This window comes from Coffea eugenioides, chromosome 1 (genome assembly GCF_003713205.1).
Source record: "Coffea eugenioides isolate CCC68of chromosome 1, Ceug_1.0, whole genome shotgun sequence".
Classification (NCBI taxonomy): domain Eukaryota; kingdom Viridiplantae; phylum Streptophyta; class Magnoliopsida; order Gentianales; family Rubiaceae; genus Coffea; species Coffea eugenioides.
The window spans coordinates 52705157-52730520 of NC_040035.1; the positions used below are offsets into that span (position 1 = coordinate 52705157).

The window sequence follows — 25364 nt, forward strand, 5'->3', positions numbered from 1 at the left end:
GCTATTACAACTTTTGACAAGTGATCTAGGTGTGACTCAAGGCAAGTCAGGATACTACCAGAGCATCCCTTAAATAGTTAAATATGAACACCGACCAGCGAAGACTGTTCATGAATTTTTCTGCTTCTTCCTAGTTGTCAGGTTCGTCCCCTCTAATCATTCTCTTTGAATTAGTCTTCCTATTGGAGGGATATCAGAATTTAGTCATTTGTGATTAAAAACAAGAATCTTTTCATGAGAAAAGAATTTATGACAACCTCTAGCTCCTTTAGTCCCGGTTGACTTTTTAGAGCTGTTTGCATTTCTAAACATGACATTGAAACAAATAGTCTATAATTTGTTATCCCTCCCTGCACAAGATAATTTTGCCCACCTGATTTGATTCTCGAACTGGGGAAGGAAATTTTCATGGGACATTTAAGAAATGCAAAAATGACATTGGAAACAGTGCAGTAGGAGAAATATTGATGCAACTGTTGAGACAACTTATCGGACCTGTCATTATGCAGAAAGAAGTTCCAATTGAACCCTGGAAAAATAATTCAAATGGAATTCCATTCTCAGGCCTGGTTTTAAGTTCTTCATTATTATTACTAGTATTCTCCGAAGAAGTGCTTTGCTTGTTCACATTCACTTTGAACTAGTCCGTAAGGGCCACACCAATTTCACCGATCACTTGAGGATTTATTCCTGTCCCGTTAAGACGTATTAGCTCCTCCATTTCCATTTTGACCTAGAAAATGCTCAAGACATGATATTAACAAGATGACTAATTAACCGCAGATTTTCTATCTTCATTTTTCAATTTTATCACATGAGTTCGGCTTTTGGTTCATCATCACAGATCAACTTAATTCCCCTTATTTACTTAATTAGGGCCTTTAAAGTAGATGTGATGTCTCTTGTTAGTTGTAGCCAACTGAAAAACGTTTTTTCGTTTATATTGACTTGGCCTCACATACTCGCACTTTTACATTTTAAACGATGAAATTTTAATTTTCTATTGCCCTTTCTCAATTTAAACCTTTCATGAGAAAACGGGCCGTTCCTGCCGGTGGACTTTTTGATTTTGAAGGAAAAATGCTGTGCAGAAATTTCGATGGTGTTGCGCTTTTAAATTTTCAGAGACTGAAATAAAGGTCATCGTTTCGAATTCCGCCTGTTACCGTGTAGTGCATCTTGGAGCGGAATCTACACTACCGCAGAGAGATTAGTCTAGCATAAATCAGAATACCCTACTTCAGGAAAAAAAAAGGGGTCATTCCAGGACTCGTTATCACTGTCCTCACGACATAGTTTTATCCATCTGATTTTGATGCTTCAAATGATGAAGGAAAAATTCATGGACCACGCAAAAAAGGCAAATGGTACATTGACAGACGTCGAAATCCCTATAAATGTACATGATTTTAGAAAGAATCCAGTTGTAGAAATTGACACAACTATTGGGACAACATTTAGGACTGAACATTATGAAGAAAGAAATTACAATTGAGCTGTAAAAGGGGAAAGGGCCGCCCCGGGGGGGAACGGAAAATAGATGGCCAAATTCACAAGCGATTCCATTCTCAGGCCTGTTGCGTTGTTCCATTGGTACTGCTAGTATTCTCTGAAAAAGTGCCCTGTTCGTCCACATTCACTTTGAACTCGTTCATAACAGCCATGCCAATTTTACCAATCATTTGAGGATTTATTGCTGCCCCATTGGGCGTATTAGCTCCACCATTTCCATTTTGACCTACACAATTCATATATAAGATATGATATTGACAAACTAGTTAATTAGCATCACATACAAAACAATCATCTTAGATGTATATTGTCTGTGATTGCAGAAACTCTTACCTGCGGAGACTGCAGCAATTGCAGCTGATTTTCGCTTATGATGTAATATAGCAAGAACACCAACTACAGCCCAGATGAGAACGAAAACCGGAACCGTGACTCCAACTACCACAGGTACCTTGCTGCTTTTCTTCTTCTTGCCACCCCTAGAGGACCTGGCTGCCGGACTCCCTGACGTAGCCGTGGGAGCACTTTGGCACGATTTGCCAGAGGTGCACAAGTCAGGATTGCCCGTCACCCTGAGATATTTCAATATCAATAACAGCTTATAAGTGAATGGATAGATAGACGTTTATCCGTCTAACAGAAAACTCTATCTAATCGAACCAAAACTAAGATGAGATTAAATTTTGAGCAAGCTTACACTAAATTTAAGCCGTTCTTCTTTGACAGCGAGGCAGGTATTGGGCCGCTGAACTGGTTATCGCCCAAATTCCTGGAGGAAAATCCAACGGGAAGAAATTGGGTATTGATCGATGAGCAAGTGTGGAAATGAAGGCTTATGACATTCTTTTAAGGCCGGTGAAATATTCATGAATAGTCATTGTAACATGTCTTACAATTGTTTAAGGTTTGGGAATGCGCCAAGAAAATCAGGAATTGGTCCATCCAGGCTGTTATTGTGCAAATCACTGTGATTCAAAGGAAAAAAAATTAAGGAAAACCATTTAAGTTTGCAAGAAGATGAGGAGCAGATGCTAGGTAAATGAAGTCACCAACTAAATTACTAGTATCTCTTAACATAGTTGCTCACATGATCTCGAGACTGCCCATGGAACTAAAGTCTGGAAGGGTCCCTGACAGACCAAAGCTACCTAAATTCCTGCAAAAAGGACGACAACAAAAACAGAAAAAGATTACATTAAGTAATGAGCATATTCGGGGGGAAAAGAAAATAACACGAAATTAATTCTTGCTTTCAGATCTCGACTTTCGAGTAAAGAAAAGGAGAGAGAAGATAGATTACAATGCTGTTATGCGAGGTGTAGCATCACTTGTACAATTGACCCAATCCCATGAATATGGAGCTGGGAGACACGGATCACCGCTCCAATCTTGTAATGCATCAAAAGAATTTTGCAGCGAAGCTAGGCCTTCCACTAAATATTTTTTTAAAATCAGCACTTAATTTGTTCTGTGTAATTTACAAGATTTAACCCACACAATTTCTTATTTAAACCTTACAACCACTTACCATCGTTGCTGTTAGTTCCATCCGTTAGCGCGTCGCTGATGAAAAATACTTCCATGGCATTAATTAGAGGTGGAAGTGTCGAGCCAGCCGTGGATTCCAAGTAAAATGTTGTGTTGGAGGAAACTGTGATGTTGCTAAAATAGATTTCTGAGAAATTGCCATAAGGTGGCAAAATGGGATCGGAGGAAGATTGGTTATTGTTGAAGACTCTAAAGGATCGCTTTTGAGTTGAGTCGAGCTGAGTAACTTCAGAAAAATACATGTTGATGTAAACTGGAACTTCAACAGGAGGAAATCCGGTGCCTAGTTGTATGAATTCAGATACATTGGATGTAGTGACCGCGTTCCTTAACACTTGTTCTGGAGGATTATCTCCTCCTTCAGCATTAACTAGAATGGCATCACTTGCTACAGAAATTAATCCGTTCCCACCGTCCATCGGGTTCCATATTCTGTCATAGGGATCATCTACGTACCTGAAGTTTTTGGTTCATGGAATTGAAATCACAAAAAAGGAGTTAATTTTAAGGACCCAATTTCCACACATAAGATTAGTTAATCATCAACCACCATGCTCACATTATGATTAATCTACAGATTCTCTGTTGAAGATAGATTTTTCTTATTCCTCAAGCTGCTTCCAGATTTATCTTTTGATTAAGAAATTTGGGAATTTGGGAAAAAGAATTTACGTACCTGACGGTTTGGTTCGTACCATAAGCAACCCTCCTCTTCAAAAGCAAAGCATGGTTGATATCAACTTGATTATACATGGTTGAACCCAAGCTACGGAATTCAAGTGCTGAGATGAAGGGAAACTGATCAGGCTTGGTTTGAGCAAGACAAATGCTGGTGCTGTCCCCCTTGACAACGTAAATTACCTCGTAATAAACAACTTGGTCAATCATGGTCTGTACAGTGGCCCAATCGTTCCCATCAAATTGAAGATCAAAAGTAGGAGGGGAAGATTTCTGGTCATAGTTTCCGTAGTAAAAACTTGCACGAACAAGAACTCTTCCGCCCTTGTCAGCTTGGATGGAGTAACAATTCTTTTTTCTGCTAGTGAACACCCTGAGCGTGTCCATAACCTGGGATATGGAGTTGTTAGTCTGCACCGCCTGTGGCAACCCGTTGCTGATGAAGCTATCATCTCCCGTCCAGACTATCGAGTTCTCATCCGTGTAAGTAAGGTCAGATGATCCACAATCAATGCTCTCAAACACTACAAAGTTGGTTTAATTGCAAAGAATTACTTCTGAGAAATTTTTACTAGCTAGTTGAGTTGTTAAACAAACATTGCACCGAAAAGAGGCAATGTTGTATTAGAATTAATACGAGCATCGAGCTTACCATCCGCGGTGACTGAGAAGAAGCAAAGTCCTAAGACGAGAAGCAAAATCAGATGGCTTGCCATCACTCCAAGCTTGAAAATGAAAGATGAAGAAAGATATTGGACGGTCTATATGAATATATACTGTAGACGTGCAGACTTTAATATTCTTTCTAAAAATGCTAATGCGAGGAAACAGTTCAGCAACTATTCTAAGCATGGGTAGGTTTTGGTTGGGAAGTACGTGAGAGGGATTGTAAGGAATCATGAATTTAAAACATTTCACTTATCAATAAAAAAATTTTTAAAAAAAAACTATTCTAAGTAAAAAATGGTGTAATTAGATGAAAATGTACAAAGTCTTGATCAAAGAACGGAGAAGTTGAACCTACATTTCTTTTTCATTTACTTTAACCAATCGAATTAAAGTATGAGAATCCGATGAAGTTTTGTTTTCTCTTTTTGGGAGAGAGAAGTTCAGCCTACGTTTCTTTTTCATTTATTTTAAATTTTTAACCAATCAAATTGCAGGATGAGAAGTTGATGATGCGTCAAATTTACTTCTTTTTTTTTTTGGAGAAAGAAAAGATATTGCATTAAGAAAGTGAAGTTAAAAACTACTAACGATTTTACGGATGACAATATGCTTTTTTTGTTTCTCTTTATTAGTTTATTCTTTCATCATTACTCATCTTCTTAGGCTCCTGTTCTTCGGTTGACGTTGACTTTGGGTTGCCGATTCGCTAAGTCAACTTATATGGATTATTTCTTGCCAATGCGCCACGGCCAAAAGCTGACAAAGGTTAAAAAAAGGGGAAAAAAAAGAAAGGCATGTGGGATGATCGAAGGGGTCAAAATTTACAACTGGAGCTGCATCGATGTCAATGATGGTGTCGAGTTGACTTCTGATTAGTTTGGTAAGTCAGTCAATGGCTGATGATCAAAGATTAGCGTATGATTTGAGATTGTTGATTGCGGACTGCGTGCGGAATAATGGGTACCAACTTGCCCTTATTTTATAGCTCGAAGGAAACTACATTGAATTTCGTGAAGTACGCCGCTGAATTTAAACAACAACATTACGAGATGCACAGACTAAAAACAAGAATTAGAGATAAAAGGCTAGCCAAATACTTAAAGATCCTTAAAAAGAAGGAAGAGAAACGGAGAGAGAGATTCAAGAGAACGTAGATCCATCCAAATTCTCAAAGAATTTTCGATGTGGCATTCAAATCTGGTCATTAATTTTCCCTAGGAATTCAGGTGTGTTTGGATAGGAGATTATTGAAACATGATTTGAAATAATTACTGTAATACTATCTGTGATGTGAAGTATGTTAAATAAAAATGTGATTAAAAAGATAAAAATGTGTATTGAAAATTATGTTTGTGATGTAAACAAATAATTTTTGACCAAATAATAGCTATTCAAATAGAATCAAAATTCTAGGCTAACTGAAAGTTAATGGGAAACAATGGCTGTCAAAACAGAATCATTCCAAACTAGCCATGTTTGTGACTGGGAAACAAATTACTTGTGTTTGGACCCGAGATTATTTAGAAAGAATTATTTGAAATAATCCTATAATATCTTTCATTATGTGATATACCTGAAATAAAAAAGATGGATGAGAATTGTATATATAACATAAGCAGAATAATATTTGAAAATTTTGTTTTCAAATCATACCATCCAAACGGGCTTCACATACATCCAATGAATTTCCATATTGCCATCCTTCAAGGCAAAGTTGTCGTGGACAAATTAAGACACAGAAACAGGCTGGAAGTACATTAGTTGCTATGGCAATGCCACGGATTCATGCTTACAGGAAAACTGCGGTAATATGAATTCGACGTCCAAGAGTTGTTGCACTTGCCCTTTTTTTTCTCTTCTTTTTCGGAGACGATAAACCTAATCTATCCTACACTAAGGGGAAGGGGCGGACCTAAGGAGATCCAAGAATAACCCGAAGAGAACTAAACCATCACCGGATCAGATGGATACACAGCACACCCGCCTGAATTTTTTTTAGAAACAAGCCACTTAAATATGGCATTTTTGCCTCCCACCCCCTAGTTTGTCTCGCACCCCACCAACTAGGTGGTGGCCACTGAGTCAATGGTCCAGTGGGCATATTTCAACTAGTATTTTGTTACTATAATTTTATATATATATATATATGTATATATATTACAAAGATACGTATATAAGTCTGACAAACAGCCTGACAGGATACCTTGGAACATTAAATTAAACTGGATTTCCACCATTACGCGGTCCAAACGTCACTGAGATGATGAAACTAGTGGACGTTAGCTAGCGCAATGCATTCAACAAAGTTGATAGATTTAAATTTACCCTTTTAGCTTTTAGCTTTTACAGAAGGTGATCAATTTCATATATTAACCGGGAAAAAGGTGATTTTACGGAGATGCTTTGAAGTTTTAGAGACTACGCTCCTGCATCCTTTCCCGGGTTGAATAAGCCAATTGAGTGAGCTAATCTTTTCATATGTAAGATGCGCAACTAACTAACGGCAGGGTGTGTTCTGGACTGCGCGTTTTGTTTAAAACACTATCTACAATAACACTTTAAAATGCTCATCGATTTTAGAAAAATATCAATAATGTATAAGGGGCGAAAGTTGTCATCATCTACAAAAACACTTTAAATTTCCTATCGATTTTAGAAAAATATCAGAAAAAAAAAATCAATAAGGCATAAGGAGCAAAAGTTGTCAATGGTGGATGATAGATGGTGAGAGGAGAGAAGAAGGGTTTTCTGCATAAACACGTATTTTTTTTAAATGACTATAATAAATTACACTAAAATATGTTTTAGGCAAACACTTAAAAAACACATCAATCAAGCAAATTCGATATTTAATTGTCTTGCCATATGGCAGTTTTCGCGTGAAAATAAAAAAACACAAGGGATAGAGAAAAAAAATTTAGAAATATGATTTAATGCCTAAAATTCCAAATCCAATTTTTTTGGCTTTTCTTCGTTAATTTGACATCCAAATCTCTACTCCAAGTGCTTGAAGTTCTTACTGAGCGTTAGATTTGCTTATTTATTTTCTTTAATTTCATCGGTGGATCATATCGACCGTGGAGAAGATCAAAGAGTTGCAGCTTAAATGTGTCGTTCACAAACCCAAGTTACTTCATGTGGTTAGTAGCCCAATTTATAAACTATCGTTCACAGTAATGACCCAAAATACTGTGTTGACGAGGTGGGAGGTTTCTACAAAGCCTTACCTTGATCTGCTCTCAGGCCCAAGTTCACATTTCATTAGGCTCTGAGAAATTTCGTTCTTTTGGACCACAAACAACAGTTTTGATCCACAACTTCTAGTCACACTCGAACTTGCGAAACGTTGTACATGAAACACGTCACGCCCTAAATTTTTTTTTTTCACTTAAGATATTCCAGGCTTTCGACTAGATTAATCTAAGATTGTATACAATCTTATCCCAAAAATACACATCGAAATAGTACACGAGAATCGATAACACACGAAAGTTAATGACAGAACCTGCTGATAACTACCACGCTACTTAACTAGTAGGACTACTTATGGGATGCTGTCGCACCCTATTCAAACTAGATGATATATACTACAGTGTTACCTGATCGAAGTGAACAAAATTCTACAAATATGTTATAAAACCACAAAAAAAGTCACGAGGAGCAAGGAATTTGGAATGTATATAACGTCTCGCATTGTTTGAATTCTACCGTACGTCAATGCAAGGACTGTATTACTGAACAACTTACAAGAAATGTATGAATAATTTATAATTTCAGAAGCGTATCCTAATTTATGATAATGATCGATATTGAACCCATGTAAATTTTGTTCTATCAGGAAAAAAAAGATCTTTAGAGTTGGCGGCCCAGGAAGAACAATTCGTTGGTCGTAGGCAAAGGGGCCGTGGAGTTGTTGCACGTGACTGCCGATTCCTATGTGGGGCTGAGCAAGCTCCCACAACAAATCCCATCACCAACAACGGCTGAAATGAAGGTGAAGTGTCAATTACGCTTGCACTAACTGTCAAAAAGTTGCTTGACCTCAAATGGTTATTGGTCCAGCATCTTCGCTTCCCTCGGACACTCGTCAAGAAACAAGTCAAACAACCCTCATCATATTCGTGGTACTTTTGAATTATGTGATGTATACATTTTGGACCTTTCTACTACACTAGTTCTAAGTGCCGTTGCTGTTGTTTGTGAAACCATTGAAAGAAAATATAAAATGTTGCTCAAGAAATATTCAACCGCGTTAGTTGGAAGGAGGAAGAGTGGCGTGACATCAGCTCTCAAAATCCAAAATATTTGCCGAAGTGTATACTCTTCCTCTTAAAATTTGGACCGGTGGCCACCACTAAGTCCTTATGACCTGTTGGGGTAGGAGTTTAAGAATTCAAATCTTGACTCTCATTAATTGCTATAAGATGTAATTCTCTAAAAAAATTATATGAATATAAAGTGCATTCATTTGGTTCAATGGTGATTCAGTTTTCATCGATTCTCCGTTGGTCTAGTATACTCTTTCTCTTAGAGAAACTGATGAGTACTTCTCACTTCTCAGAAGTCGAAACTTTTGCCACTAAAGATGTACACTTTAGATTTTGTTTACCTTCCGATTATAGTAAAACAGAAGGGATTAGGTTCTTCACGTCTTTGCTGATTGCTTTATCCTCTTTAATTTGAGTTTTTTTTTTTTTTTGTCAGCAACGATATATTCTAGGGGGGAGGGGGAGTCTAAGGAAGCTGTGGTAGGCGGTTAGTGGGTATGCAGACCCAACTAGACCAAGAGAGTACTATGGCACAACTCTTAAATTTTTTTCACTACAGATGAGGTTTGAACCCTCATTTAAACCCCAAAGAGAGACTTAAACCCCTCCCTGGTGGCCAATAAGCCATTGACCCAGTGGTTTCAATTTTAGTATTTGGCACCTCCAGCTGCATTCGCCATCGGCATGCGAGGGAAATATTTTGGCTCCTTCAATGGGGGAATCTTTCCACCTTCTTTCTTTGTTTATTTTCTCTCCGGCCCACCACTAATAAATTCTTCAACTGGACACCCACCGAAAGAAAGAGGCTGGTTCTCTCTCTCTCTCTTTTTTTTTTTGGTGGGAGGAAAAACACTAAAATCTTTTTTTCGACTTATTATAAACTTTTTGTTAATATAAAAAAGAATTACAGATGCTGAGAGAATAAGAGAGAATACTATTGTTAATCGAGCAAATAAATAAATTCTTATGCTATATTTTGCGATTGAATAGTAACCTAATGTTTGTTAGGTTTTTACTTTTCTCTAAGAGCAACATTTTGGTTTGAGTGTGTACGTGCGATCGCATTGATATATATATATATATATATATATCTTTTTTGGGGATGGAGGTGGGAGGAACAAGGCAAGATATAGGGTAATGGATAACCACAAATTTTCTTACCATAAAAAAAAAAGAAAAACCTCCAAGTCCATTGGATTGGACCATACGTATAATCCTGCATCACCATGCACGATATAAAGGAGTCGATGGATTAATTTACCTAACACTACTACTTTACGTATCATATAGTAATATTTTAAGCTGAAAATTGAAAAAGGGAAGAATGATTAAATAAGTTTCGAAAAGTCTGAAAACTTTACACGATTGAGATCTTGAATTGAAAGTTGAAACAGATTATTGCTACCTTCTACAGGATCCACTCTCTTCCACTCACCATGTGGCTAGCCATAATTTAAAAAAAAAAAAAAAAAGACTTATGCTTAGGGTATATGAGGTAAGAAAGTATAAAATTGTCACAGGAATTTTCTAAAAAATTTTCCTGGCAATCCAACCAGAAAATGGGCATATTCGTGAGTTTGAAAGGACAATGTGAAATAAAACTCTATGATTTGAAGGGTTAATCTGTAGTAGGCTAGCTTAGCTATAACATCCCCTAGGACCCCAAGGCCCCCAGTCTTCTCATGCATCTGCTTCATTTAAACAGAGCAGTTAATAATACTTTCTGTTACAAAGCATTCAGTCTTCAAATCTGCGAGCTGCTAAAAATTTATCTTTGCTCTCTTTCACCTTTCTGCTCCATTCTTTTCCTTCTTTACCACAGGGTAAATCTCCTTGAAAATGCCAACCATATCTAAGACTTTAAATGCTAAAGCTCACAGCTAGACCCCAAAAACCAAAAAAAAAATTGCACATGATTATCTTAATATAAAAATGCAAAATTTGCTGAGTAACATTCAGAGAACTTTTGACTCTAGCGAGTTATTTCCTGTCCTATTCATTCTACAAGAGCATTAAAAGGATACAAAAATAAAAAATATCTATCAATCCGTCTGTATACGGGTTGGCTGGCTGCCCAGTTGAAACCGGCCAGGCGTGGACTGGGCTTTTCTTGATTTTGTGCTGTTCTGCACAGAAATTCTGGTTTCCTCCTTTCTTTGCAGCTGAAGGCCAAAAGGGGCTTCGTTATTTGCATCCGAAACAAAAAGGCTAGTTATGATTTCCATTCTTGTTCCGTAATTCAGTAGAAATCTGGGTTCCTTCTCTTTTGGTCTATTGGAGCTCAAATGATCTCAAAGGTGCCATCTTTACCCTGCTTTAACTCTTCTCTTTAATGGGTTATTATGTGCTCGTAGCTTGGAAATCTGGTTTTTATCTCCTTTATTAATCCCCAAGATTTGATCTTTATTTTCTTGAATTTGAGCGTTTTCTGCTGTTTTTTATGATGGTTTGGAGGGTGATGAAGTTGTTGCTTTGGGCTTTATTCATATTGTATTTGGCGTGCTTTGCTAATGGATTTACTCCTCAAGATATGTATCTTATAGATTGTGGTTCATCTAGTGATACTAAGGTGGATGACAGAACTTATCTCTCTGATAAATCCGCTGCAAAGTATCTTTCAACTCCACAAGATATTTTGGGCACTACTAGTTCAAATTCTATAACATCATCTGAAGATGCACAACTCTATAAAACTGCTAGAATCTTTACTGGAACCTCTAGCTATAAGTTTTCTATCAGCAAGAGTGGGAGAGTCTGGATCCGCCTGTATTTCTTCCCTTTTATTTATAACAATTTCAATATGAACTCTGCAAGTTTCTCAGTTTCCACCCAAAAGAATGTCCTCCTTGGAAACTTTACACCCAAGGATCCTACTATGAAAGAATTTTTAGTAAACGTAACATCAGGGGAACTTGTGATCACTTTTGCTCCTTCAAGTGCTTCATTTGCGTATGTAAATGCTCTGGAAGTTGTCTCAGCACCAGATTCTCTCATCACGGATGATGCTGTTACATTCAATCCGTCAGGAACATTCCACGGTCTAGTGAATTACACACTTGAAACTGTTGCAAGAGTCAATATGGGTGGACCTCTCGTGACATTGAAGAATGATACATTGTGGCGAACTTGGGTCAATGATGGAAGTTTTTTGGTTTCACCCAGCTTTGCAGTTACAAATAAGTCCTTGATTGGATCTGTCAAGTATCCCGGTGGTTATGCAACGGAGGATATTGCTCCACCAACTGTCTATGGTACTTGCACTAAAATGAACTCGAGTGGTGATCCTAACAGTAAATTCAATGTCACATGGCAGTTCAATGTGGAACTTGGCTTTCAATATATGGTTAGGTTACATTTCTGTGACATAGTAAGTGATGCTGCAGATGAAATTTTTTTCAATGTATTCATCAACTCGTTCAATGTTGCTCCAGATTTTGGACCAACTGTAAAGGTAGGATTGGCAGATGCTTTCTACATGGATTATGTCACTCCATTAGCCAATAATAATACAGTGTATGTCAGTATTGGCCCATCAACTGTTAGTGCTTCTCCTGATGCCTTTCTAAATGGACTAGAGATTATGAAACTGAACAATTCCTTGGGTAGCCTCAGTGCTGCAGTATCCGAGCCTCCTCCTTTTCGCCAAGGCTCAAAAAAGAATGTGGGTATGATAGTTGGTCTTAGCATAGGAGTGCCGCTTGCTTTACTGGTGGCTCTGATTGTCTTTCTTATGCGTAGAAGAAAAAAGCAAGTGCGTCTTGGTCATACAAAGACATGGATTCCTATTTCCATCAATGGAACCGCATCCCATACAATGGGAAGTAAATACTCCAATGGGACAACCATTAGTACTGCTTCTAACTGGAGTTATCGCATTCCTTTTGCTGCAGTTCTAGAAGCAACAAACGACTTTGATGAGAGTTGGGTAATCGGCATCGGGGGCTTTGGGAAGGTTTACAAGGGGGTCTTGAATGATGGTACTAAAGTTGCTGTTAAGAGGGGCAATCCAAGGTCTCAGCAGGGTCTATCTGAGTTCAGAACTGAAATTGAGATGCTTTCACAATTCAGGCATAGACATTTGGTATCACTGATTGGATACTGTGATGAAAAGAATGAGATGATTCTAATTTATGAATACATGGAAAATGGGACAGTCAAGAGTCATCTCTATGGCACTGATCTTCCCAGTTTGAGTTGGAAACAGAGGCTTGAGATATGCATTGGAGCAGCCAGAGGACTACACTACCTTCATACGGGCTCAACAAAAGCTATCATACATCGTGATGTAAAATCTGCAAATATATTGCTGGATGAGAACTTTTTGGCAAAAGTTGCTGATTTTGGACTCTCTAAGAGTGGACCGGAGGTTGATCAAACCCACGTGAGTACAGCCGTAAAGGGAAGTTTTGGCTATCTCGATCCCGAATATTTCAGAAGGCAGCAGCTGACTGAAAAATCAGATGTTTACTCTTTTGGGGTCGTATTGCTTGAGGTTCTATGTGCAAGGCCTGTGATAGATCCATCTCTTCCACGTGAGATGGTGAATTTAGCCGAATGGGCTATGAAGTGGCAGAAGAAAGGACAGCTGGAGCAGATTATAGATCCTAATCTTGTTGGAAAAATTAGACCGGATTCCCTCAGGAAGTATGGAGAAACAGCAGAGAAGTGCTTGGCAGATTTTGGGGTAGACAGACCTACAATGGGAGATGTCCTGTGGAATCTGGAATACGCACTTCAACTTCAAGAAGCTGTAATTCAAAATGATCCTGAAGAAAACAGTACCAATGCCATTGGTGAGCTCTCTCCACAAGTCAATAATTTCCATCATGCTGATTATACTCCTTCAGCCGCTGAAATGTCTCATGTGGATGATCTTTCGGGTGTTTCTATGAGCAGGGTCTTCTCACAACTTGTGAAGTCTGAGGGTCGATAACTGAAGTGAAAAATGTGTTATGTGCAATGTGTTTTGATCTTCTCCCAATGCCATAGTAGTTTTTCTTTACCGCTACCTGTAAGAGTGAATCTAAAGTTATAGCCTCATATAGGGATTCAGGGATTCTCATTTTCTAGGTCCATGTATGTTCTGTTATTTATGTTCATATAAATTCTTCTCGTTATATATGTTGATCTGCCTCTCAGCTTATCTATCTTTCTTACCAAAAGTATTGTGTGTTGATATGTCTTTGGATTTCTTTTGTTCCTTTTTCCTGCTGGTTTGAATCGTCAACTTATTCCCATGCCTATCTATATATAGGACTGAAAAGTAGCCAAGCTCCATCTTTCAGCTCTTCATATTAGTACTCCAATAAATCAGGCAAAGGATAGTCAACAAGGAGGTTGGCAAAATGGCAGAGGACTTGTTAGAAAATTTATGCATCTAACCATAAACTATAAAAGCCATGATGGATGCTTTCAATATTTATCAGCAGTTGTTGAAGCCTTAATGACAGGGAATAGGGAGGCGTCAACTTTTTTTTCTTACCAATAATAAATGCATTTGAGTTTAAATGTCAGCCAGCCCCTAACATTTGAGTTTCAATTTGCTAAGTTCAGATCTAAATTTCCTTAATAGAATCCATAACTCTTTTTTATGTTTTCTTCTTCTCAACATCTAAATTTGTTGATTGCACCTTCACAATCATTTTAATTATATACAAGTTTTTATTTGTTTAATTATATGATGAAACAAATGACTAGAGTGTAAATAGCAAAATTAGAGACTCTTGCCTAGGGGTGTTTCACGAATCGAGCCGATCGCGAGCGGCTCGAATACGAGCTCGTCAATATCGAGCTCGAACTAATTAAGTCGATCTCGAGCTCAAAAACATTAAGCTCGTTGGGCTCGCGAGCTCAATTATATATTTATTTTTTATTTTTTATTTAATAGTAAAATTACATATATATCCCTAATATTTTATTATTTGTTAAAAAAATTATTGTTTTATTCATTTTTAAAAATAAATATTTATTTTTTATTTTTTAAAAATAAAATAATAATTATTTTTTTTTTATTTTTTAAGCTCGAGCTCGATATTTTGAATTCGTTGAGCTCGAGCTCGAGTTTGAGCTTCACAAAATTAACTCGAGTTCGGCTCGATTAGCCAAAACTCGACTCGAACTCGGCTCGTTTGCACCCTACTCTTGCCGGAGGCGCAACCAAAACACGCTGTCTACATTCTCACACCTAGGCTGGCTATAATAGGCTACCCATGGTAGAACCCACGATGAAACAAGTAGGACCAGGCCATGTGGAGGGCCGACGGAGATTGACAACAAGATCCAGGATGTCCAAAACTTCGTAAGGCCCCAGCCATAAGTAAGCCAATAAATCACAGCCTCTGATCCTCGTAGAAACCCGCACAATGAGTCCACATATAGGAGCCCATCTGAATGTTGAGCCCTAAAATATTCTCCTAGTTTCTACTTTAATTTACTACTAGTGGGAAAAGGACACCCTATGGGTGTGCAAATTTTTTAAAAAAAAAATTAAGTTGTTTTCATTAAAATCATTAGGATTATTTTTTTGCAAAAAAAAAAAAGAAGTTGTATGACTTTTGTATGACTTTTTTTACAAATATATAAAAAACAAACAGAAGTGATTGGGTGTGGAAGCTATTAGAAGTTAGTAAATTAAGTAGTTATCCTTAGTAAATCTTTACTTTTTATAGGGGCAAAATTGAAAAATCAAAAAATGACACAAAATTTTAACACCAAACCCCTTTCTCATGCTTTATATATAGAAAGATGTTTGTATTAACAGATTCAATGAAAAATTTAAAATCTTCTCAAATTCCTCTAAATTGTTTGAATTATTTTGGATTTGTAATCTATCAATTATTTGTATCACAAACTCAAATACTCCCAAGAAACCCAACAACTTAAAAAGATTTTAACACCAAACCCCCTTCTCATGCTTTATATATAGAAAGATGTTTGTGTTAACAGATTCCGTGAAAATTTTAAATTCTTCTCAAATTCCTCTAAATTGTTTGGATTATTTTGGAGATATTTGGATTTGTAATCTATCAATTATGTGTATTATAAACTCAAATACTCTCAAGTAATCCAACAACTTGAAAAAGATTTGAGAGGATTTCAAATCTTTCGTCAAATATCTTAATCCAAACATAATATAAGAGAAATTAGAAAATATATAACCCAATATATTTTTCCATGATATAGGGGTTTTCTCTAGAACACGTTGTATGCACTCACTAATCTCGTTTCACAAGTACTATAATTTTTTTTTTGCTAATAATTAGAAAATCAATTAACTCTGGAGGAACCAAGCAATAATGATGGTCTCCTTATCAGCAAGAAATAGCTTTTGAGTTTTGAGTGATTTAATTATCAGATTTACTGATTTACTTACCTTTTAGAAAAAGCCTGTCATGCACATAATTTCATTCTTATTTATTTTCTTATAGCCTTGCCTTCCTTTATCCTGATTTATTTATTTGGGACCGATGGTAGGCAGGTAAATGAATTTTGACTTTTGATCGGATTAAAAATACAATTTCTCTGATTCAATTCTTTCCAACTTTGCAAAAAGTATCGAGGAGTAACCAACGAAAAAAGAAAAGATGAAAAGAATATAATGAAAGCTATATATGTTCACCGTTCTAATAATATGCATGATGATCTCCACTATATACCTACCTAGAATACTGGCATAATGTCCAATGGAGTATCCTTTCGAGCAGGTCAGGCTATGAGTTGCATGAAATCATTTTGCCATGTCAGGTCGATAATAACAGGAAATGATTCAGCCAATGCTATGATAAATGTGTTCTCGTCAGGATAATTAATTTGGGGCTTCATGCCTGGTCTAACAGATTAGGGTTCGAACCTGATTATCAGATTCGTGGGAGGGGGGAAGGTTAACAGAAATTTAAAAGAAAAACTAAAAAAAAAAATGTAGAACATCCAAATTCTCTGCTGCAATTATACGTGAAGCATTTACCTCAGATTTATGAGATCTTGACCAGGTAAGCAACAGTTGGATTTATAGCAAATAGAAAATAAATCTACCCACCGATTACATGTCATTCTAGTCAAAAGTTAACATCATGGCCACGGTACGCTACTGTCGTTTGGCCAAAATGCTAAAGCTTGTCCAAAATACTTCAGTTCCAGCAATTATTTTTGTATATATATAGGCTTCCAAAAATATTTGTTTGGACTTCCTATCCAATAACTGCACTCAAATACTTCTTCAATGCATTGTGGACAACTGGAGGAAAATGAAAAAGGGTTGATAAACTTCACCGTAGAGTTTGTCCCATGATACAAAAAAGAAAAAAAATAACAGAACTACGTTATAGAGTTTGATCTGCTGTAACTAGCGAAGTCCATTTTTAAAGAACCAAACGCCACCACGCACACAAATCCTTGTGATGGGCATCTTAAAGAATTCGATTTACAGGAACATGTGATCACCGGTGCTCAGATACGTAGCCTGATGGATTAATCCGTCCAGCAAAGTCCATGAAATTGTACGACATAAGAAAGTGGTTATACTGAAATTTAGATGTTTTATGGGATAAGAATTTTATAACGATGGAATTAAGAGCCTGTCTGGATTGTTACTGTTTCGAGACAAGTTTTTCAAATATTTCTTTTACGCATGTTTTAATTATTTTGTTTACCTCATATATATCATATTATTATTCTATAAAAACTTCAGAGTTTCAGATGAAAGATTTATGAAGTTGAGGAACCAAAAAACAAAGACTAAACTAGAAAATTTGGCATTCGTGGTTTCATTTGCGGGGGATAATGATGCACTCACTCATTACAAACCATGACAGTGTGTAATTCCACTAAGCCAGAAACAGGAAACATAAACTAAGACAGAAAATAAAGCCAACAAAACGTGCATTGTAAGTTCCATTAAGGATAGGGATACTGATTCAACTCGATGAATTTTCTTGTTGCTGGTCGGTTTATGCCTTTTTGCACCTTTTCTTTTGGCCTACTTCTCCTCCTTGAAGATGCTCTCTACTCAAATGAATGACAACCCTCATGAGTCATGAGTAAGGCTATTATGATACGGGTCGGCATATATACAATTGCCGTGATAGAATGTCCTTTTGCATATATACGGGTCGGCATTATGATACGGGTCCTTTTTTTTTGGTTATATTGTAAGATATACATGTTGTTTTGTGTTTGTCAGGGATCAAGAAACGACAATCTATGAAATATGAAATGACAGTTAGAAAATAGAAGCTCAAAGAATTCTTTTCATTATCTTCTTTGTAAGGAAAAAGAAAAAAAACTGCATTCTTTATTTCTTTTTGGTTGGTTTTAGAGGAGAGCCAAAGCGCTTAATTTAGATGCGACAACAGGCTGAGGCTGCCACGCTATATTCTCAGTCCTGCATACTTCGACATATGGGCTTTTTGCCAACTTTATGGTATAATTGATAAGGTTTGATTTTCACAATCAGTTCGGTTACATGACACTCTATGCATAGTTGGGATCCTCTATGTCACTACTCGGTATCAAATTTAGTATCAATCCCACTTATCACGTGATAGTAGAAGAAATTTAAATAAATAGCACATGACAAATTAAATAAACAAGACACTTGGCATAAATATAGAAGTATCACTGAATTGTCATTGAAAAAGTGACACTGAGGATCCTGTGTGATGCATGCAGGGTTATTTCTGAACTTCAGCAAGTAATTAACTGATTTCCCCAAAACGAAAGAGAAGAGAAGAAGAAAAAATTGATGAATGGCCTACATGTTTTGCAATATATATATATATATATATATAGAAATCATTCCTTCTCATTATGAATGACAATATGATTCTACAAACATTTATAGGAGTAATTGTTAATGCAGGAAAAAGTATGGTTATAGGAAATGGACTCGAGATCAATTTCTTCCACTATGCATATACAGGTGGTGGTGGCAGGTACAGCACTTCCAAGAGGTAAATGGGCATCAAGTGGTAGAACATGAAGACACGTTACTTTTTGGGACATTCCCAACTTCTATTCCAAGAAATCTGATGCATTTTTATTAGTGGAGGTAATTATTCTCATGCTTGACTCGTTCCAAAGTTAGCTCAAGAATAGTTTCACCCAGGTGGAAAAACAATTTCCCTTCGTCCGGCGAAAACAAATAAAGCTATTGAGCTTTGCATATTCGGATCATTGTCAATTTCTTTCCTTGCAAAAGACTACGTGCCAATCTAATAGAAGCATAAACAAATATTTTCCTTGAATGCATCGAAATCCATTTACACCAACCAAAAAAAATAAGGTAGTGACCAGCACTTATAGCAAATTACAAAATCTATCAATTTATATCAACTTGATTACCTTCAAAGATCAAAATACCAGATAATATTTTATCAGAACCTCAAAAAACTAAAAGTACATAGTTTATGGAAGTTTTACAAGCACCGTGATGAAATAAATCATGGCATGCACTCCGACGGGGAGAAGTAGATTACATACGCACCAAACCCTTTTTTTTTTTTCAAATATATAGTAACATTTAAACAGCATTTAATTCTATCGACATAAATATAAGAAAAATGCACAACAAAGACAGAAGTAGAAAAGAAAAAAGAAGAAATATTATTTATAATGATCAACCAACCACATCAACCTTGGTGGTGCAAGAAAGCAACCGCCTGAAAATCGCCGCCAGGGCAACACATGACATTTCCTTGGCCCTTCTAAACCCCGTGCGTTTCTTCCTTCTACCACCGGCGCCACCTTCGCAGCCATGGCTACTACAGCTGCTGCCGCCACCGCCTCTTAGCTTTCGCTTTCTTTTGTTAGCCGCAGACACCCTGTCCCTGAATCTTCTACAACTTCTCTTACGTTTAGCTACGTTTAACTCATCATCCCTTGAGAAAGTGTAGCTTCTTAAATATAACTGTCGACACGAAATACTGTCCACCACCGTAGGATGCATGAGACCAGCGGCACCACCGTGGCCGCCGCCATTCTTGCGTCCGTTAGAGCTCAATGACCTTACGAATTCGACGTCGGATTCCGGCCACTTGTAGAGGTTTACATAGGTGGCTCTGACGGGGGCTTTGGCATCCACACAGTTTGATATGCAAGTTGAGGCCATGCTAAATCTTAGTTTATCCAAAGGATCGGAGACAGACGGATTACAGTTGCAGTGGACTCTGACGGATTGGGTAACTTACTTTTGGAAAAGAAGAGGAGATAATACAAAAAGAAGTTTGTGTGAGAGAATGTATGTTGGGATATGAAGCTGTTAATGTCATGGGGATTTTGATAGTGGTTTATAGACGACTTAGCTGGTGAAGTATGCAATCATTTGGAATTATATGAAAAAATACTGTACAAATAGGCAATTGAGACTGCATGTGTTGTTACTTTTTTTTTTCCCCCTTTGGCGGAAGTGAGAAGGTTGTTTGAGGCAAAATTAACATTAAGAAACTTCAAGAATATTCGATTGGAATTTTTAAGCTAAATTTCAATCTACGCTTGTTTATATATATATATATATGTGTATACACACACGTACTCGTATTAGTCTTCTAATGTGAGATTAATTTCCCAAATTTTGGTGCAGTAGCAATACTTACGTTGCTTTAGTAATATGAGCAATTCCATAGTGACACAATTACTATTTCACCTTAGATAGTGGACCATATAAATAATTTCCAGATGTGACCAATCGTGATATTCATAACTGAAATATATATGTATTGCTTCTGATTTCTGAATTTCGAAAGTTGAATGTGCTAAGCATAACGATTCCTATTTTTTAACAATCTATGTAGTAAGTAGCATTCTTATATGTTGTATGAATATTTATATATGTTGGCTACCTATAGGCTACGGGCCTACGCCATTTTCTACCTACATTGCATTTTTCTAGACTTTTTGTGAAAAAATTACTGTAACGATTTGATTTATGTGAGGTAAAAGGTGATTAAAAAATGTATTCATAGAAAATTGTAACAATTTTTCTTTAGAAAAAGGCAATCCAAATTCCAAACATACCCTACACCGATGTTAAAAGTTTTTCCAATAACTTGGACCAAACTAAAAAATTGCAAGAGATTTCTTCTGGGTAAAACTATCTGATAGGGGTCTCAGAAGTAAGTGCTACAAGATATCGTGCATTAGTACAGCCTTGTTTGGATTGCCGGTTTCCGTCGAAAAATTACGTCGTTTTCCGTAATTACATTTCTCTATTACCTTTTTTCTCTCACATACATCAAATCGCTACAGTAATTTTTTCATGAAAAATCACGGAAAATGCAATCCAAACACAAAAGTATGTTTATGAACCTGAATCCGATAAATTATTTCAAGAAAGAATAATAGAAAAGATCAGATACTTTGAAAAATGATGTGTTTGTAGATGCTACAGATTCATTCCTAGTTTTGGAGTTAATTAGCAAACAAAATGTGTATTCGCCTCTAATAGTGAGCAATGAATGGATAATAACATCGGGAGAAACTCTGCCAAGCATTTAGCTTTTGCGCATAAATGGCAATATAAACTAAAAAAGTAGCTTAGCTTAGGTTAGCGCAACCATTTCTAAGAATTTAAATGCTCTATCAATAACTTGTTACTTTGGAGTTTGGATATCTATAGCTTTGCCGACCTAAAGCATGTATAGTATAGTGCTTAACCATATTGTAATATAATGACATTTTATTGACAAGTCTCAAATGAGATTCTTTTTTTTTTTTAAATGCTCTATCAAATGCGTACGCAGTTAGAGGACCCACAAGGAGTAAATCTAAGAGGGACCCGCAAGAAACCCACATCCAGCCAATTGGTGACAAGAAGGGGCTCCTGTGTACCTTAAACCTAGGTTGAAGAAATCACATCTAACCGATGTGGGACGGATATAACACCTACTAATCAATTAGTATATTTTAGCACACAAGTCCTAGCATCATAGCCTCATTAGCCCATATGATGTCCCTCTGTGCAACACTAACGTGTACTAGAATTTCGGGCTAGTCATTGCAATAGTTTAATGCAACTGGAAACATCTTTTGCAAGCCCCTCCTTCTAGGTAGTTCGGTTGGTCACGTACCCTTCTCAGAAAATGTTGTCCATCTCCCCTACCAAAATTCGAGTCCCAAGGTTAATGTGTCCGAGAGGATGGGGCCTCTCCTCTTGGGCCGCAAGGGGATTAGTCAGGTCCAAGGCCCGGATACCCCTGCGTCTGAGAAAAAAAAAAAAAAAGAAGAAAGGAACATCTTTTGCAAATTGATCATGGCCATTGACATGAGATAATTCTGGAGAAGTTGTTGAATTCTGGAGAAGGGGAAGTTGTTGAATCCGCAAACGTTTACAAAATACTACAGTTCCTTCATTCTATAGCATGCCTTTTCCCTTCCTTGACTGTTAATTCACATTGCATAAAATTCAAGCTGAAGATGCACATAACTGCAGTCCTACCTGCAAAGTGAAAACGGTCAAACAGGAGTTGAATAGCTCCTGAATTCTGACATCAGTATCCACTACCAAGAATCTTAAGCAGAGAAAAACTCTCTCAAGTCTCTACTATAGTTTAAAGTGTTGCTTCTTAACTGTGGCAATAGCAGTCTCCTCAAAAAAACATTTCTAGCTGCTACAAAGAAATCTCGGCTGTCAGAGTCCTTATTCATGGAGCTAGTTCTGATCTTTTGATTGGTGCAAGCAATTCGATCACGTCTGTAATGTGGCATCAGTTATCACGGGAACGAGAGAGAGAGAGAGAGACTTGGAGACTTTACACCAACTTGCTATCTGGTAGCACACAAAGTGTAGAAGGGAAGCAAAATTAAAGATCAGGAAAATCGTCTTGTGCTTCTTTCAGCAAGCTAATATGTATGTTGGGTTCATTTGAAAAGTTTGTCTAGATGCAAAAGAAATTCAAGATTTCCTCCGGAAGATTCTTTGTAAGCCAACCATTTGTAGTTATACATTTATACAAGCTCAATTTGATTTCATGTACCAACTGATTGATCATTTCAAATCAACTATAATAGGGTTACAGGAAAGAGTCTTCAATGGAGGGTGAGAAAACATGAATATCAGCTGGGGATACCTGCACCTCTCCCATAGTCCCACCAAGAAAGCTCTACAATCATATTCCAGGATGTCGAAACATACATTATCGTATGCAAAGATCGATGGGTGACTAATTGATGATCCTTTCTTCTTCTTTTTTTTTTAAATAAGGTTTTGATGGATTCGATTTCGATCATCATCGTAGATTAGTTTTTGGGGTGGAATTATAGTTCACTCTCAGTTACAACTATAGGAGTTCTTACGTATTGCTTATGAACATAGTTCTTTCACAAGCATATTATTTTCTCCAATCCACACGAATCCACGATTTACTTTAAAAAATTTGTATCCTCTACTAGGCTACCAATGTTGGACCATTAGTCATTAGATTTAATACAGTGGCGCACTTTGTCCAACTAATGTTTATCTACGCGGCCCAAAATGTGATACCGATACAGACCCTAAAGCGCATAATGAGCTCACGATTATACTCAAAGAGGTTTGATCTTTTAGGCTCCGCCAATTCACTCCATTATGAGAAGCAATCTAGCAACTAGCTAGTCCAAATTAATACAACAACGGTCTTTCCACAAGTACTGACGAGTTGGCCTTCATCCAGCCCCAGAATCATGCAGTGTGTTTGGATAGAGTATTATTTGAATACTTACTGTAGTACTTTTTATGATGTGATGTGATGTATATTAAATAAAAAGACGATTGAAAATATGAAAAGATGGATTAGGAAATATATATATGATTGAAGCAAAATATTATTTGAAAAAATTTAGCTATCCAAACAAGTGTGTTTGAATAAGAGATTATTTGGGATAATTTTTTAAAAAGCTATTGTAACGCTTTTTTGATATAATATATGCGAGCTAAAAAGATTGTTAAAAAATGTATTAATAACACAAGCAAATAAATCTTAACAAATAAAGCACTTTTCTATGCTAAACAGTTAACGCCAGTACAAAAAGCTTCCTTTGATCATTAGTAAAGAGGATAAAGAGAGAGAGAGAGAGAGATAATACATCAAGGGATAAACCGCAAAACCAACCTTACTTTAGGGGGAGTTGTCATGATTAACCCTCAAAATTACAACGTATATATCACTTGAAAATCCAAACAAATTATTGGTTCCTGTGTCAAGGAATCCCTTCCCGTCAAATCCCAACCGCGTTGAGCAAAGTTGCCGTCCCAAATAACGCCAAGAGCATCATAGATCAATTTGTTTTCCCCGTGAGACAACCAAATAATGCCAAGAACATCATAGGGTTGAAAGAAAAGGAGAAACCCTGTTTCCAAGTGTTTCTTCACCAGCACTTTCAATATGAACAAACCCGTCCCATCAGTGATTACTTTTTATGAGAAAAAATCACATGTTTGAGAAAAGAAGGATAAAACTCATATTAGGGGACTAAGGGGAGGATTGGACTGAGTGATAAAATGGAAGGGATTGCAAATAAATTGTCATGAATTCAAGATCTTTCACATTTAATCAACCATTCTGGCTAACACGCTTCTGGAAAAATCTGCATACATGCATCAATCACAAGGTATAATTAGTATTAGTGGCTGTGTTCATTTTTGTTTGTTTGTATTTTTTTGTTGGTAATAGCCGATGTTCATGAACTAGATCAATACATTCGTAAAGCAAAAATCAAACTATCATGCATGCATCAATTAAATTTTTGAGTAATTCATGTACATCAGTAATATATGCATCAATTATAGGTGTATGGAATGAGTGGTTATATATGTATTAGTTATACACTCTTCTAAAGTTCTTGAAAGGCCATCTTCAAACAACAAATTACCTTACAAAAATACACTTATCTTTACTTTCGCGCCCCACAACTCTCACGGAATCGTTCTACAACCACAGGCGGAACTTGAGGCTGTCTAGTAGACAAGTATACTTGAGGAAAATTTCTTACATTTTGGGTCCGTTTGGTTGGACCGAAGGGAAAATATTATCCATCGAAATTATTTTCCTGAAAAATCACTTCCTTCCTCGTAATTTTCCTGAAAAATCACTTCCTACTCCATAATTTTCCAGTGTTTGGTTACTAAGTGAAAATACTTTCCAAATTCCTTTTTTCATAATTTTCCGGTGTTTGATTTGTCAATGAAAATATTTTCTGATATGTTTGTTGATATGTTGCAAATATTTTTCTACTCTCAAAACATTTATTTCGTTACAAATTAATTTTAGTTTCTATCCATTATAATCATATTATCATTTCTATAAAATATTTATTCATTTTACACCATGAATTCTTAAATGAAATTATTAATGATACTAATGAATTGGCTGGAAAGAAGAGTTAAAAATCAAACGAAAACCTAGCTGAACAGTATTCTTTAGCAATCATGTTTCTAGCAGCCCCTTATCTAGCAAACACAATACAATAGTCAAAAGGGTAGATTCACAATAGTGCTTTCAGATGGTCCATTTGTTTCTCTCCATTAGCTCAAGGAAAGAGAAAAATTAGAAAGATGAGTATAAGCAAAGTTTACCAAATCTGCACTCTTCTTTGATGGGGACCTAAAGATTTTTTTAGAGGGGCAAATTTCTGATCAGAGAAAGCAAATCAATGCAATCCTTAGACGGTCAAAAAAAGTTTTCTGAGGATGAAAATGACAAAGGAGAAGATGTACAAGAA

At 36.6% G+C, this 25364-nt stretch overlaps 3 protein-coding genes across 3 annotated transcripts; 1 reads left to right on the plus strand and 2 right to left on the minus strand.

Moving 5' to 3' along the window:
* Positions 1 to 1389: 1389 nt before the first annotated feature.
* Positions 1390 to 4464, minus strand: LOC113750676 (putative leucine-rich repeat receptor-like protein kinase At2g19210). Its single transcript, XM_027294632.1, has 9 exons — positions 4391 to 4464; positions 3737 to 4262; positions 3041 to 3516; positions 2813 to 2945; positions 2600 to 2668; positions 2406 to 2477; positions 2210 to 2281; positions 1846 to 2084; positions 1390 to 1738 (listed from the first exon to the last, which is right to left on the minus strand). The coding sequence occupies exons 1-9, from the start codon at positions 4452 to 4454 to the stop codon at positions 1569 to 1571; spliced, it is 1821 nt and encodes a 606-aa protein (XP_027150433.1). The 5' UTR covers positions 4455 to 4464; the 3' UTR covers positions 1390 to 1568.
* Positions 4465 to 10737: 6273 nt separating this feature from the next.
* LOC113760792 (receptor-like protein kinase HERK 1) lies at positions 10738 to 13822 on the plus strand. The gene has a single exon (XM_027303521.1). It carries the CDS (start codon positions 11116 to 11118, stop codon positions 13606 to 13608), a length of 2493 nt encoding a protein of 830 aa, XP_027159322.1. The 5' UTR covers positions 10738 to 11115; the 3' UTR covers positions 13609 to 13822.
* A 5213-nt stretch (positions 13823 to 19035) lies between these two features.
* LOC113750336 lies at positions 19036 to 19926 on the minus strand. The gene has a single exon (XM_027294330.1). The coding sequence runs from the start codon at positions 19777 to 19779 to the stop codon at positions 19288 to 19290; it is 492 nt and encodes a 163-aa protein (XP_027150131.1). The 5' UTR covers positions 19780 to 19926; the 3' UTR covers positions 19036 to 19287.
* Between the last annotated feature and the right edge of the window lie 5438 nt (positions 19927 to 25364).